Source organism: Lagenorhynchus albirostris, chromosome 1 (genome assembly GCF_949774975.1).
Source record: "Lagenorhynchus albirostris chromosome 1, mLagAlb1.1, whole genome shotgun sequence".
NCBI lineage: Eukaryota > Metazoa > Chordata > Mammalia > Artiodactyla > Delphinidae > Lagenorhynchus > Lagenorhynchus albirostris.
The window spans coordinates 126201563-126216859 of NC_083095.1; the positions used below are offsets into that span (position 1 = coordinate 126201563).

Genomic DNA, 15297 nt, shown 5'->3' on the forward strand with positions numbered 1-15297 from the left:
CTGTCAAATGAGCTCCAAGCGTGGGGGCTGCTACTTTGAAACGGGAAACAGACCCTGAGGTTAACAGAATATCACCATTATGATGGGAGAGAGAGGCATCCCTCCTGATGGTCTGCTGCCTCCGCTCTGGGGGAGAAAAGAGCTCTTCATCTGCGCCTGGGGGACAGGGAGCTCGATGACCTCGTCCCAATCTTCTTCCTCTTCATCACCTCTCTCTGTAGGGTCCCACGCCTTGGGGTTCCCCTCTGGACGGGCCCCAACCATCTGCACTCCCTGTCGGGGAAGCTACCTTCCCTTCAGCCACGCGGCGTGGTGGGCTAAGTGTCTGCTTCCCGTCTTGTTCCCTCAATCTGGCCATTAACGTTCCGGCAGTTTTGGTTTGGGCCAGCCTGGCACCCCACCTGTAGGCCCCTAACCTGAGCCTTGGGCACTTGCTCAGTGTCCGTGGCCTTTCTCAGCCTCCAAAGCAGCAGCCAGCCCACAGCCATGGCCACCCCTTCCACCGTCTGGCTTCTCTCTCCCCACAGTAACGGCAGCGACATCTCTGCAACACCCTCAGGGTGGTCTGTGGATTAGCCAGTCTCTTGGCGGCCCTCATTCATCAAGGACAGACGCCACAGGGCCCCGCACACGAGTGGATGGCCACCCCCCGGATTCCTCACAACGTTCCATTCCCTGTCCTTCTTCCCCGACATCTCGGTGCGCCCGGGAGTTTCCCCGGCTTCTCGGCTGGCTCGCCAATTGTTGGGCTGCACTCCCGCAGGCCTGCAAGCCTTGGAGTGGCCCAGCCTTGAGACCAAAGGAACAGCCCAGAGACAGTGACAGAGACATCAGTGATTTGTCGGATAGGGGATCTTACACGTTTGAAGCAACATCCTGGAGCAACACCCCACCGTGTGCGGCAGACGGGACTCGGCAGCCATCTTTGCTGCTCTGCGGGGGAAGGAGGTTACCAGTTATAGGGGGAATTGACTTCAGCTGGGCTCATCAGTTACCAGGGACTAATGAAGCCCTACAATTAAGAGGATTAGATAGTCATGGGAGCGAAGCAGGGCCTGGTGGAGCTGGGGATGTACGGAGAGCAAGAGAACAGCCATCTTGAACGGCCTGACCATACGCTCCACCCCTACACACCCTATATGACCCTTACAATCTTGGTCTGACCCTCTTCCGCCATATTCCTGGGGTCAGGGATGCAGAGGGCACTGCAACCAAATACCACAAAGGCAACAGAGCCAACAGCTGCTAAGGAGTATCAAGAGGCCAAGAGGTGGGCAGACTTTGCAGCCAGGCGCTTGTCGGGTCAACTTTTCATGGAAGTCCAGAGGAGGATGACGATAGCACCTCGCTGTAGACCCAGCAGTCAGACTTACCAACGGCGAGGCCACCACTGCTGTCCAGTTCCCAAACACATTCCCTCTGCTCAGGCTAGGCACGAAATATAGAGATGCTTTACAGGCACAAGACGGGGGAAGATCATGACCCTGAAGCCAAATACAGGCAGTAACAGCATTCTGAGATCACACCACCCCTACCTGTGGTCTGCATCGCAGCCTGCAGTCCCACGCCATCTGTCCACCCTCAGTCCCCACAGCCAGTGCCCGATACTGGAGAGGGCGCATAACAGACCAGAGCGTTCATATAATGGTGCTTTCTCCAACAGGGGCCTGGATTAATGACCTTAGTGCTGTCAGGCAGGGCCAAGTGGAGGACAGGTGAAGCCTGTAAGTCCCTTTCTAATCCTATTTCCCAGGAAGCAGCAAACCCAGAACGCCGGGGACCTACCTGCCAGTCCCAGGCCATTGTGTACCGGGTTCCCCTAGGAATAGGTCCGGTGGCCAGGGTGAAAACAAGTTATTGTCCTGATCAGTCCTGGTCCTTCGGTGGTCAACAGTTGAACTCGGATGGTGTTGCCTAGTTGCTTCTGGGTTAACGTGCTGCAGGCACTGGGTCGACTGCCCCTGGGATGTTCCGTTATAGCTCGGAGGGGCTGAGTTAGCGTCCTGGTCCACGTGTCAAGAGAGCGGGTTTCCAGTTTCACCAGCTGGTTAAGTGGTCCATTCATCCCGCAGCTTAGCCTGGCAGCAGGGGCGTCGTAGCGCAGGGGGAGATGCCAGTGTCTGTCATTTTTATCAGCCCATGCCTGAATTGCGTGGCCCATAAAGTGGGTTCCTTGGTCACTATCGGGGTCCTTTCGCCATAGGGTCGCCCCGCCACCATCCACTCCTGGGCTATCCACTGCATCCCATCCAGATGCTGTCCCTTGCAGGCCGGCTGGCCACTGCTGCCCACCTGCACTGATTACCCCGGGCCAACCCATCGGTGTACGAAACCTCCCAGGGGATGGCGCCTGTGCCTTCTTCCACTAAAGGTGGCATCTCAGGAGGATCAGCTGTCTCCGTCAGGCCGGTGGGGTCCTCCGTGGTGTAGGTAACCAGGCCTCAGCGTGTAACTCTGCACTCGGTGGGCCAGTAGGTCAAGGGCTACGTTGCCTTCGACAGACACGCCACTTAGTTATGGTGCGGACTTGTGCGTGCCCGGACTTGGGCTTCTGGAAGGTATCCTTTAGCCACTCAGCTGTGGCATCCTGAGTACGTACAGTCACTGGGGCGCCTCCTGGGATGTCTTTCACCTGTTGTGAAGCATCGTCGATTGCCCAGAGCTGTTGTTCCAGCCCGCGGCATCGTTATTCTGCCCCCTTCCACGGGTGGGACCAGAAGCCCAAGGGCACTCCTGTGATTACGCTGTTACCACAGGCCCCGACCAAACCGTTTCAGGTAACTGGCCACGTCCAACTCAAAGCCTGTCCCTGAGTTCATATCCCTAAAGCCCTGGATCTGTTTAACAGCCACCTTGGCTTGGGTGAAGGCATCTTCCTCCCCCGGGGTCCTCTCCCACTGAGCTCCCTTCTTTACAGGCTTGAACAAGGGTCAAAAAGTCTGGGCCAGATGCGGGATGAGAGGCCTCCAACAGCCCAACAGCCCTAGCCAGGTCTGTAATTGTTTCGGGGTGATGGGCCACAGGTGTGCTTGCATTTTGCCAGTAACTGCTGACAGTACCACTTTGGGCTTACCTGACCAGATAACACCCAAGTATTTGACAGGTCATCCAGGTCTCTGCCTTCTGTCTGCATTCTCCAGCCATCCCTTGGCTGTCAAATGAGCTCCAAGCGTGGGGGCTGCTACTTTGAAACGGGAAACAGACCCTGAGGTTAACAGAATATCACCATTATGATGGGAGAGAGAGGCATCCCTCCTGATGGTCTGCTGCCTCCGCTCTGGGGGAGAAAAGAGCTCTTCATCTGCGCCTGGGGGACAGGGAGCTCGATGACCTCGTCCCAATCTTCTTCCTCTTCATCACCTCTCTCTGTAGGGTCCCACGCCTTGGGGTTCCCCTCTGGACGGGCCCCAACCATCTGCACTCCCTGTCGGGGAAGCTACCTTCCCTTCAGCCACGCGGCGTGGTGGGCTAAGTGTCTGCTTCCCGTCTTGTTCCCTCAATCTGGCCATTAACGTTCCGGCAGTTTTGGTTTGGGCCAGCCTGGCACCCCACCTGTAGGCCCCTAACCTGAGCCTTGGGCACTTGCTCAGTGTCCGTGGCCTTTCTCAGCCTCCAAAGCAGCAGCCTGCCCGCAGCCATGGCCACCCCTTCCACCGTCTGGCTTCTTTCTCCCCACAGTAACGGCAGCGACATCTCTGCAACACCCTCAGGGTGGTCTGTGGATTAGCCAGTCTCTTGGCGGCCCTCATTCATCAAGGACAGACGCCACAGGGCCCCGCACACGAGTGGATGGCCACCCCCCGGATTCCTCACAACGTTCCATGCCCCGTCCTTCTTCCCTGACATCTCGGTGCGCCCGGGAGTCTCCCCGGCTTCTCGGCTGGCTCGCCAATTGTTGGGCTGCACTCCCGCAGGCCTGCAAGCCTTGGAGTGGCCCAGCCTTGAGACCAAAGGAACAGCCCAGAGACAGTGACAGAGACATCAGTGATTTGTCGGATAGGGGATCTTACACGTTTGAAGCAACATCCTGGAGCAACACCCCACCGTGTGCGGCAGACGGGACTCGGCAGCCATCTTTGCTGCTCTGCGGGGGAAGGAGGTTACCAGTTATAGGGGGAATTGACTTCAGCTGGGCTCATCAGTTACCAGGGGCTAATGAAGCCCTACAATTAAGAGGATTAGATAGTCATGGGAGCAAAGCAGGGCCTGGTGGAGCTGGGGATGTACGGAGAGCAAGAGAACAGCCATCTTGAACGGCCTGACCATACGCTCCACCCCTACACACCCTATATGACCCTTACAATCTTGGTCTGACCCTCTTCCGCCATATTCCTGGGGTCAGGGATGCAGAGGGCACTGCAACCAAATACCACAAAGGCAACAGAGCCAACAGCTGCTAAGGAGTATCAAGAGGCCAAGAGGTGGGCAGACTTTGCAGCCAGGCGCTTGTCGGGTCAACTTTTCATGGAAGTCCAGAGGAGGATGACGATAGCACCTCGCTGTAGACCCAGCAGTCAGACTTACCAACGGCGAGGCCACCACTGCTGTCCAGTTCCCAAACACATTCCCTCTGCTCAGGCTAGGCACGAAATATAGAGATGCTTTACAGGCACAAGACGGGGGAAGATCATGACCCTGAAGCCAAATACAGGCAGTAACAGCATTCTGAGATCACACCACCCCTACCTGTGGTCTGCATCGCAGCCTGCAGTCCCACGCCGTCTGTCCACCCTCAGTCCCCACAGCCAGTGCCCGATACTGGAGAGGGCGCATAACAGACCAGAGCGTTCATATAATGGTGCTTTCTCCAACAGGGGCCTGGATTAATGACCTTAGTGCTGTCAGGCAGGGCCAAGTGGAGGACAGGTGAAGCCTGTAAGTCCCTTTCTAATCCTATTCCCCATGAAGCAGCAAACCCAGAACGCCGGGGACCTACCTGCCAGTCCCAGGCCATTGTGTACCGGGTTCCCCTAGGAATAGGTCCGGTGGCCAGGGTGAAAACAAGTTATTGTCCTGATCAGTCCTGGTCCTTCGGTGGTCAACAGTTGAACTCGGATGGTGTTGCCTAGTTGCTTCTGGGTTAACGTGCTGCAGGCACTGGGTCGACTGCCCCTGGGATGTTCCGTTATAGCTCGGAGGGGCTGAGTTAGCGTCCTGGTCCACGTGTCAAGAGAGCGGGTTTCCAGTTTCACCAGCTGGTTAAGTGGTCCATTCATCCCGCGGCTTAGCCTGGCAGCAGGGGCGTCGTAGCGCAGGGGGAGATGCCAGTGTCTGTCATTTTTATCAGCCCATGCCTGAATTGCGTGGCCCATAAAGTGGGTTCCTTGGTCACTATCGGGGTCCTTTCGCCATAGGGTCGCCCCGCCACCATCCACTCCTGGGCTATCCACTGCATCCCATCCAGATGCTGTCCCTTGCAGGCCGGCTGGCCACTGCTGCCCACCTGCACTGATTACCCCGGGCCAACCCATCGGTGTACGAAACCTCCCAGGGGATGGCGCCTGTGCCTTCTTCCACTAAAGGTGGCATCTCAGGAGGATCAGCTGTCTCCGTCAGGCCGGTGGGGTCCTCCGTGGTGTAGGTAACCAGGCCTCAGCGTGTAACTCTGCACTCGGTGGGCCAGTAGGTCAAGGGCTACGTTGCCTTCGACAGACACGCCACTTAGTTATGGTGCGGACTTGTGCGTGCCCGGACTTGGGCTTCTGGAAGGTATCCTTTAGCCACTCAGCTGTGGCATCCTGAGTACGTACAGTCACTGGGGCGCCTCCTGGGATGTCTTTCACCTGTTGTGAAGCATCGTCGATTGCCCAGAGCTGTTGTTCCAGCCCGCGGCATCGTTATTCTGCCCCCTTCCACGGGTGGGACCAGAAGCCCAAGGGCACTCCTGTGATTACGCTGTTACCACAGGCCCCGACCAAACCGTTTCAGGTAACTGGCCACGTCCAACTCAAAGCCTGTCCCTGAGTTCATATCCCTAAAGCCCTGGATCTGTTTAACAGCCACCTTGGCTTGGGTGAAGGCATCTTCCTCCCCCGGGGTCCTCTCCCACTGAGCTCCCTTCTTTACAGGCTTGAACAAGGGTCAAAAAGTCTGGGCCAGATGCGGGATGAGAGGCCTCCAACAGCCCAACAGCCCTAGCCAGGTCTGTAATTGTTTCGGGGTGATGGGCCACAGGTGTGCTTGCATTTTGCCAGTAACTGCTGACAGTACCACTTTGGGCTTACCTGACCAGATAACACCCAAGTATTTGGCAGGTCATCCAGGTCTCTGCCTTCTGTCTGCATTCTCCAGCCATCCCTTGGCTGTCAAATGAGCTCCAAGCGTGGGGGCTGCTACTTTGAAACGGGAAACAGACCCTGAGGTTAACAGAATATCACCATTATGATGGGAGAGAGAGGCATCCCTCCTGATGGTCTGCTGCCTCCGCTCTGGGGGAGAAAAGAGCTCTTCATCTGCGCCTGGGGGACAGGGAGCTCGATGACCTCGTCCCAATCTTCTTCCTCTTCATCACCTCTCTCTGTAGGGTCCCACGCCTTGGGGTTCCCCTCTGGACGGGCCCCAACCATCTGCACTCCCTGTCGGGGAAGCTACCTTCCCTTCAGCCACGCGGCGTGGTGGGCTAAGTGTCTGCTTCCCGTCTTGTTCCCTCAATCTGGCCATTAACGTTCCGGCAGTTTTGGTTTGGGCCAGCCTGGCACCCCACCTGTAGGCCCCTAACCTGAGCCTTGGGCACTTGCTCAGTGTCCGTGGCCTTTCTCAGCCTCCAAAGCAGCAGCCTGCCCGCAGCCATGGCCACCCCTTCCACCGTCTGGCTTCTCTCTCCCCACAGTAACGGCAGCGACATCTCTGCAACACCCTCAGGGTGGTCTGTGGATTCACCAGTCTCTTTGCGGCCCTCATTCATCAAGGACAGACGCCACAGGGCCCCGCAGACGAGTGGATGGCCACCCCCCGGATTCCTCACAACGTTCCACTACCCGTCCTTCTTCCCCGACATCTCGGTGCGCCCGGGAGTTTCCCAGGCTTCTCGGCTGGGTCGCCAATTGTTGGGCTGCACTCCCGCAGGCCTGCAAGCCTTGGAGTGGCCCAGCCTTGAGACCAAAGGAACAGCCCAGAGACAGTGACAGAGGCTTCCGTGATTTGTCGGATAGGAGATCTTACACGTTTGAAGCAACATCCTGGAGCAACACCCCACCGCGTGCGGCAGACGGGACTCGGCAGCCATCTTTGCTGCTCTGCGGGGGAAGGTGGTTACCAGTTATAGGGGGAATTGACTTCAGGTGGGCTCCTCAGTTACCAGGGACTAATGAAGCCCTACAATTAAGAGGATTGGATAGTCATGGGAGCGAAGCAGGGCCTGGTCGAGCTGGGGATGTACAGAGAGCAAGAGGACAGCCATCTTGAATGGCCTGACCATACACGTGACATTTCCTTGAGTTTAGGTCAGTGTGCACTAGAGTTTGGGGCTGTGTCCCCGAAGGCACACCAACTGAGACACCCTGGCCAACTCCTTTTTTAGGTGTTTCTAGGTGTCTCTAAGGGGTGTTTCTCATAACTGAAAACACCTGCACAGGGTGGTGGCTACCTGAGTTCACTATACAAAAATTCTCAAGGTGTCTGCTTTACCTTGTCATGTGTAGGCTACAGTTCAAGTCGGGCCGCAAAACAGAAACCCCCTCCAATGCCACTTGGGGGCTGAGATTTTGTTCACCTGAAGGGCCCCATCACCAGAATTTCTGATTCAGCAGGTGAAAGGGGGGAAGAATCTGCATTTTCTCCTGCCATCTAGATGCTGCCAGTCAGGACCATACTTTGAAAACCATTGGCCTAGAGTTTTCTAGGTGGAGGGAAGCCAGGGTGCAATTAAGAAGTATTTCTAGGGCAACATTTTCAGTAAACTGCCCAGAGAGATCTTGGTCAAGAGGGACATGACTCTCCAAGGCTCCAATAACTTGCTGTGATTTCTTTTCCATTCTAAACACTCGTTTTCATACCTAATTTCTTATTCACTGTTTTTTTCAACTGTTTTCTTATCAAGCAACCCCAAAATTGTATAAGCTTCAGACCCCACATAACCAGGCCTATGCCTGCTCAGACGATATCCATTAAGTCCTTCTATGGAGAACAGGCCTGGAGCAGGCTTTGGCGTTAACAGTGGCCTTGAGGTAGGGAAGGGGTCAAACGAGGTTGCTGGGCAGGTGGGGGCCCTTGTGTGCTGAAAGGCCGCAGCTGGCTTATGGATTAAGAACGTACAGACTTGTGACCTGCTGAGTCAGGGGGCACAAGCCACCCACGCAGGGGCGGCAGGGAGCTTCCTCGGCATCCAGCTCCCACTCTGGGGAAATGAAACCCATGGGGTCCTTTTGACTGAAGGCAGTTTCAATAGATCCACACGAAGGAAGTAGAGCCACAAGATTTATTGTTTCAGATCCCAGACGCCAGGGGGCGCAATGAGCCAGGGGAAGGACCATCCTCCGTCCCAGATCCTGAGGGAGAAGAGAGCAGGGTACCAAGTACCTATCTAAAGCGGGAGGGGTGGAGGTCACCAGCTTTTTATGGGTTTAAACGCTGAGTGGTTATTTTAAAAGGTGCCTGGGAAAGGCAAAGCGGGAATCCTAAACTCCAGTCTTTATGTCCACACTCTGGGTGTGAGGAGGGTTACCGTGCTGTAACATGCCTCAGCAGCAAGCCTGAGAAACAAAGCCGCTTTCCTCAAAGGCGTTTCTCTCATCACAACATGGCCAACAATGAGGCGTCTCCGGTTCAGCATGGCCCTCCCCTGTGTTTTCTAGTAACGGTAGCCCAAAGCCCCCGGTGGCTGTGTGGTGAGGCTGAGACCCTCAGAGATCAAGAGCTGAGGCCCCAAGGGATTAAACAACTTGCCCAAGGCTAAGTGCCAACCTCCCACAAACCAGGCCCGCCACCTTCCCCCGAAGGGCACCCTCTCTGCTTCAGCCCCTGCAACGGGCTGGCAGCACAGCTGGGAGGCTCAGTGGGACATCTCTGAGGGGCAGGTCTGGAGATGCCCTATGCTGGTCCCCACCCCTGTGAATGCCCCCCAGACTCCTCTGAAGAGAGCTGGGACCTAGAGGAGGCCCTTCTTGCTCCTGAGGTGACCCCCAACCGCAGGATCCTACTAAGTGGCACGGAGGGCCAGCGGACAGTGGCAACACCTGCTCTCAGCCACACGGGGCTGAGTGGGCCCTTGGGGTCAGCCCAGGGCTCCTGCCTGGGCCCCAGACCAGCCACTCCCTCCGCTGCTCCAGGAACCGCCCTCCTCCTGCCTCCCAACTTCACTCCCAAAGTAAGAAGCAGCAGCAGCCAGCCAGGCTGGGCTCCACACCGCCTTTAGTCACACTTCTCACCCCTGATGCTGCCAGCAGACGGGGACTGACGGGGGCTGGGGGACCACTGCATGCAGGGTGAAAGGAGGCTCTGAGGCACAGGGCTCCCTGAGAGCACAGCAGAGGAGGCGGGGCCGGGGGAGGCGAGGCAGGCCCCCAAGACCCCTGCGCACACGCAGGCCGGCACTGCTGGGAAATGAGGCCGAGGGCCCGCAGCCGAGGGAGGAGACCGGGCCCCAGTGCCTCGGGGGAGGCGGGGGGGGGCGTCCCATGGGGAACGAGGGCCCCTTTCCTGGGAACAGGCCTGCTGGTGGCAGGCAGAGACTGAGGCTGAGACAAGGCTGACTGAAGAGCCTCACGACGTCCCCACCCCTAGTGAGCGGCTCAGGGAACAGTACAAGTGCGTGAGAACTCTGCCTTCGGCGGCCACTCAGAAACCTGCAGTCAGCCTCACACGAAGGGGTGCCACGATCCTGGAGTGGGTGGGGAGAGAGAGCTTCTGGCAGAGGGAGACCAGAGACCAGGCCGGTGGATGGCGGGGAGGGCTGGCCTCTGGCTGCCCACGGTCAGGTGGCTCGACACCCCGTGCAGCCTGAGGTTGGGCGAGGATCTGGGGTGCACATACCCCTCCGGACTCAGTGTCGGCTGCTGACGTGGAGGGTGTAGAAGGCCCAGGGCTCAGGGACGTAGATGACGCCCGGGTACTTCTTCCTGAGTACTGGGTCATTCCATAGCCAGGCGACCCAGAGCGCCACGAGCAGGAGGGTGAGGGCAAAGGAGGAGAAGAGGAAGAGGCCGTTGCTGTCCAGGAAGAGGCGCTTGCGCTTCTGGTGCAGGACAAGGGCCAGCATGGCGAAGAAGGTGAAGATGAAGAGGATGAAGATCTGGCCCTCGGTGACCAGGTACCTAAGGAGGCCCGTGTGTGAGCGGAGGTGGGTGCCGTGACAGCCCATCCTGCCCGGCGTCCCTCCCTCTACCCAAGTACCAGGCTGCCCACCCAGTGGGTCAGATTAGCACGTCAAGTGAGGGGCTGAGGCAACCACTTCACTCTGAGCCGTGGCCCATACGCAGCATATTGACTTGGCTTGTAGAGTTACTGTTTTTTAAAACATAGAGTTTGTTGCCAGTATGTAAATAGCAGATTACCTGCCAATGTGGAGTTCTGGTTTCCCTGCTCACCTTAGGCTTGTATTCCCACGTAACAATAACGGATGAGGAGAAAGCAGCTGCTGCCTTTAGACAGAGCATTGTTCTGCAGCTTTGCCACAGTCCCCACCACTCCCTACTGCCTCACTTGATGCCTGCTTCATGCATTTCTGTTACCAGCTTGGTTCCTAAAGGCATCTGAGTTTGGGAATGCAGTTTCAGCTGACGGGAGTTGTCATTACTGTCTCGTTGAAGGCTGGGACAGTCTCATCTCCCAGGGTTCTCTCCATCTCTTAAGGCAGTACCTAGCATGTGGCCAGGAACTCAGTAACACTGGCTAGAGGGCTTCTGAGAGGTTATCTCGTCCACTCCCCTGCCTATAGATGTTGACCCATCCCACTCAAGGAACTACATAGCTCTGCAACTTGGTGGCTGTGTCACCTTGGGGACTTTCCATGACATCTTGGAGCCTCTGTTTCCTTGCTAATAAAGGGGGCATAAATGGCCCTATCTCTCAAGAACTACATACTTGGAAAAGCATATTGTTCAATAAATGGCCTCCTGTAGCTATCACTCTGGTAGTGCTATGGGTAAGAACGGGCCGAAGCTCCTTCCCACGTCTCACCTCTTTCCCTCCACCCATTCCTGTTAATCCTGCCCTCAGCGGGCATGCGGATTTGCCCTGGTGGACCCCCACTGCTGGCCACGGGCAGCCCCTGGAGGTGGGCCGGAGCTGGCCCCAGGAGCGGAGGCCCTTTTCATTTGGCTGGAGGCTTCCCACCAGAGAAGGGCTAGTTGTTTCCAGGACACCCACAATCCCCAGGGGAGCCTTTCTCCAGAGCGGAAGTGACAGAGGAGGGGTAGGAGTCTGGCTGAGGCCTGGAGCCCCTGGAATGGGAAGAGAGAGCTGGAGGGAAAAGGAAACCAGGCAGGGAGCCCCTGAGGCCATGGAATTCCCCACATATCTGTCCTTGTCATCTCCATGATGCTCCATAGTTTACAAAGCCCCTTTCTCTCCCCCTGGATTCTCACCATGTCCTAAAAGGGAGACAGGTGGGTATTATTCCCATTTCACAGAGGAGTAAATTGAGGTCCCAAGGCCTTTACAGGGCCTGGTGTCGGAGATGGATTCTATTGGCTCCGAGGTTGCACTCTGAATGTGAAGAGGTCACACTCAGGCCTGGCTTCCTGGTCACAGAGCGGCCACCATAAGGCAGTCACAATCCCCACTGAAAGAGGAGGAAGAAGGGACCTCAACAGGGAGCGTCTCACCTGGGGTCACACAGCAGTCCTGTGGTCAAGAGCACATTTTCACTCCCTGGCTCACTAAGGGCTCCCAGCCTCCCCGCACCCCAGGTCCAGCGTCCACTCACCAGTAGTACAGGCCGCTGGGCACCACCAGGGGCAGGGCTGGCCCTGGCATTGAGCTCTCAGCTTTGGTGGGAGTGAAGCAGCCACTGAAGTACATGAAGAGGATGAGGAAGAAGGGGATGTACCTGCAGCAGGGAAACCAGTGCTGAGCCGCCCGCTGCCCCGTCCAGCTGCCCCCACCCAGGGCCTCTTCCCCACTCGTCCTTGTACTGGTTCCCTGCACCATCCTATGCAGTCTCACTTCACGGTTTACAAAAATGCCTGGTTCGGGTGGCACTCTTCCCTGGCAGCCTTTCCCGAGCAGGGGGTCCAGGAGGGAAGCAGGAAGATGAGGTCTGCTCCCTGAGCACATGCCGGTCAGAGCCCCGCAGGCTGGGGGGTGTGGGGAGGGGCAGCTCCCTCCCACGCGGCGCTGGCCACCCCACTCACTCCGTGTGTGTGTGTGTGTGTGTGTGTGTGTGTGTGTGTGTGTCTGCCTCGTGTACGCACCCAAATACCAGCAGTCCCAGCCCCTCACTGCCCTGGAAAGGGGTGTACCCAGCAGGGTTGAGGAGGGAGAGGCCCGAGGTCCCAGTTTAAAATAAGGTGGGGGGGACAGCACCTGCCAGAGGACTCCAAGGAGCTCTGTGAAGCCCCTTCACCCACACTCAGCCCACAGCCTCACCCCCTTTCCACACACACACCATCTCACCCCAAAGGTACTGCCCTCTCTCCTCTCCACACACAGGCTGCTCTCCCCACGCACCTGTGCCATCACACCCCCCTTCTCTTCCCGCGCACCACCTTGTCTCCTTCCCCACCTTCCCTCCTGCCCCTCATGTGCCCAGTCCTCTCCTGCCCCTTCGCTTCTCCAGCCTCCCCTCCTCTCTCCTCCCGCCCCCAGCCTCCCACCGAAGGGTCTTCTGGCACAGGCCGGGGAGAACTGGCGAGAGGCCTGCCTGTCCAGGAAGCCCCTGACCTTCCAGGTCCCCAACCAGAACCTAGAAACACAGCGTAGGGCAAGTGCGGCAAGAGTAAGCCCACCTCGCTCGGGAGTGGAGCCACCCAGGCCCAGGGCTGGCTCTGTCACTAGCTGTCAACCCAGGGCCAAACCCCCTCCCACCGGCCCCAGCTTATCCTGTGTAAGGTGTGGGCCTGGAACAGATGACTGCCCCCAGCTTGGGCCCTGCATCTCCTGTGGCTGAGCCCGCATTCGTGAGGTTTCCTCCACTGTGGGTGAAGGGGTGGGAGGGAGGCGCTCCCCTGGGAGTTAGGAGGAGCGGGGGCACAGACAGTACCCTGCCCCCGCCCCACCCCCGCCCCAGTCCAGCCGGACCTGCTCATCTTCCTCCCCGCCTCCATGCCCAAGACCGCAGCCCGACCCGGCGGGGTCCCCATCCCCATCCCCAGGGTGGGGGAGAATGTTTATCAGCGCTGCAGCCTCGGCCCAGGGAGGACAGCCACTCGCTGCCCTCTAGTGGCCGCCGCGGGCACCGCGGGCTGGCGGGAGCCAGAGCTGAGCGACAGCGCTCCCGCCGGGAAGAGCACGCCATTCCAGCCGCTGCGCTCGACACCTGGAGACCCCAGGCCCATGTTCAGTGTCACCAAGGCCGGCGGCAGAGCTGGCTGCGGCCACGGGCCCCATTACTCACCACATGGAGTGGCCCAGGTACTCGTCGTAGTAGTAGAGCAGCTCAAAGGAGTCGATCTGGGGGCGGTAGAGGCGAGTCAGGGCAGAGTGGGAGGGGCTTCAGGGAGGGTGCGGGACCCACGCAACCCGGCGGTCCCCCTCCCTCCAATGGCCAGGCCTCCCCCAGCTGCCCTCAGTCCCTCCCTACCCGGAGGAGGGGGCCCTGGTGGGAGCCTACGTGCCACTTCCTAGCAACACAGGAGCATCCTAGCTTGGCGGGGGCGGGGGGGCGGGGGCTGCCCTCATCTAGGGCACCGTGATAGGTCGGGCAGCCTCTTTGGGCCCCAGGACGGATCGCACTGCCGGGGTGGAGGCTCACCAGCGTCTCCGGCTTGAGATTCTTGATGATGGGGTTCTCGCGGACTGACAGGTGGTTCTGGTAGCCGCTGAAGATCAGGCGGTGGTTTACAGAGTCACCCACCAGGTGGATGCTGGCGCCCATGATGAAGGTGATGATGCTGACATAGATCATGGAGCGCGGCAGGGTGCGTGGGGACCGCTCGATGAGCTGAGGTCAGAGGGAGGCCCGACAGCATGACCCCCGCCTCCACCATGATAGGAGCCGCCCTCTGCTTCCCTCCCTCACACCCAGAGTGGGATGGATGCCACCAGCTGGAACGTCACTCTCAAATTGGTGGGTCCCTTTAGTGGGGCCAGTCCAGCCTCCAGAATCTCACAAGATCCCTGTGAACCCAGCAGGGGCCAGGGATCAGCACCCTCTTGTGCTGGAGAGGAAACACACTCAGCAGGGCCAGCTCTGCCCAAGGTCACACACACCCACGGGCTGTGCTGGAGGTGACACAGGCATCCAGGCTCCAGGTCCTGCCCTCCCACCACCGCCAGTTCTGCTCCTGGGTCACTGGGCTGGCCTGCTGAGGAGACCCTCCTGTTTCTGAGCGACTGAGCAACCCAAGCAAACAAAAATGAAAACGACAGGGATGCGGCAGGTGCTTCCGAAACTAAATTCTTTTACTAAAGACCCTCTGAATTCTGAGATTACACCTTCCCTATTTTTTGGAGATCTGAAATGTCTAAAAACAAAATGATGGGGACAGTAAACAGCAATAGTTTTAAGAGCCCTTATGTGGCACAATGCAAAGCCAGCATTGCCGAGAGCTACCTTGGAGATAGCCATCACCCAGATATCTATCTCCCGTAGCTATCTAGGAGATAGCTCTGTGTTCCCAGTGGTAGCTCAAAGTCAGGGATCTCCAGGCCAGAGGAGAGAGTTCACCCTCCTTTGCTGCCCTTCCTGCCACCTGGCCCTCACCTGCCTTCCCGACTGGTCCCTGACCTCGTCCTGGGCGATCCAGCCACTCCTTCCACCTCAGCCTCCCCAGATGTATTATGGCTCCTCTAGCACGGCCTTGTCTTCAGGTGCTCCTGCCTGAAGGCCTCTCCCAGTTCACCCCCAAGCACACCAGGCAGAGGCCCAAATCAAACGCCCCTCCTTGGGGAGGCCTTCTCCATCCCTCCTGGCCAGAGGCAGTCCTGCCTCTCCTGGGGCCTGACATGTCCCTCTCTCACAGCCTTCGTCCCCCAGAGTTAGGCGGGGGACAGTCTGATTCAGGGCGCTCCCGGGGCTTGGCACCAGCTCCCTGCCGGGTGGAGGAAGACATGAGGGTGGGAAGGGAGGGCAGGGAGCCTTGGACTGTACCTTGAGCAGGAGAAAGGGCGTGATGATGTTGTAGGCCATGTGGAAGTAGTCCCCCACGCTGGGCTTGTTAAGCGGAAACCACTCGAGAGGAAACACCAGCTGGGGAGCAA

General features: G+C 58.2%; 1 protein-coding gene across 3 annotated transcripts in view; it reads right to left on the bottom strand.

Moving 5' to 3' along the window:
- Window positions 1-15297, bottom strand: part of LOC132522427 (ceroid-lipofuscinosis neuronal protein 6 homolog) — an 81166-nt gene that overhangs the window by 22888 nt on the left and 42981 nt on the right. For 2 of the 3 annotated variants that reach the window (XM_060153056.1, XM_060153067.1), the window contains 5 exons: window positions 15188-15286; window positions 13850-14038; window positions 13493-13548; window positions 11864-11986; window positions 8402-10250 (listed from right to left, as the gene is read on the bottom strand). In XM_060153056.1, the coding sequence (XP_060009039.1) occupies window positions 9980-10250; window positions 11864-11986; window positions 13493-13548; window positions 13850-14038; window positions 15188-15286 (738 nt within the window). In that variant the 3' untranslated portion in view covers window positions 8402-9979. Of the gene's footprint in view, window positions 1-8401; window positions 10251-11863; window positions 11987-13492; window positions 13549-13849; window positions 14039-15187; window positions 15287-15297 lie in introns of those variants that run through there. The other variant, XM_060153045.1, reaches the window with a different exon arrangement.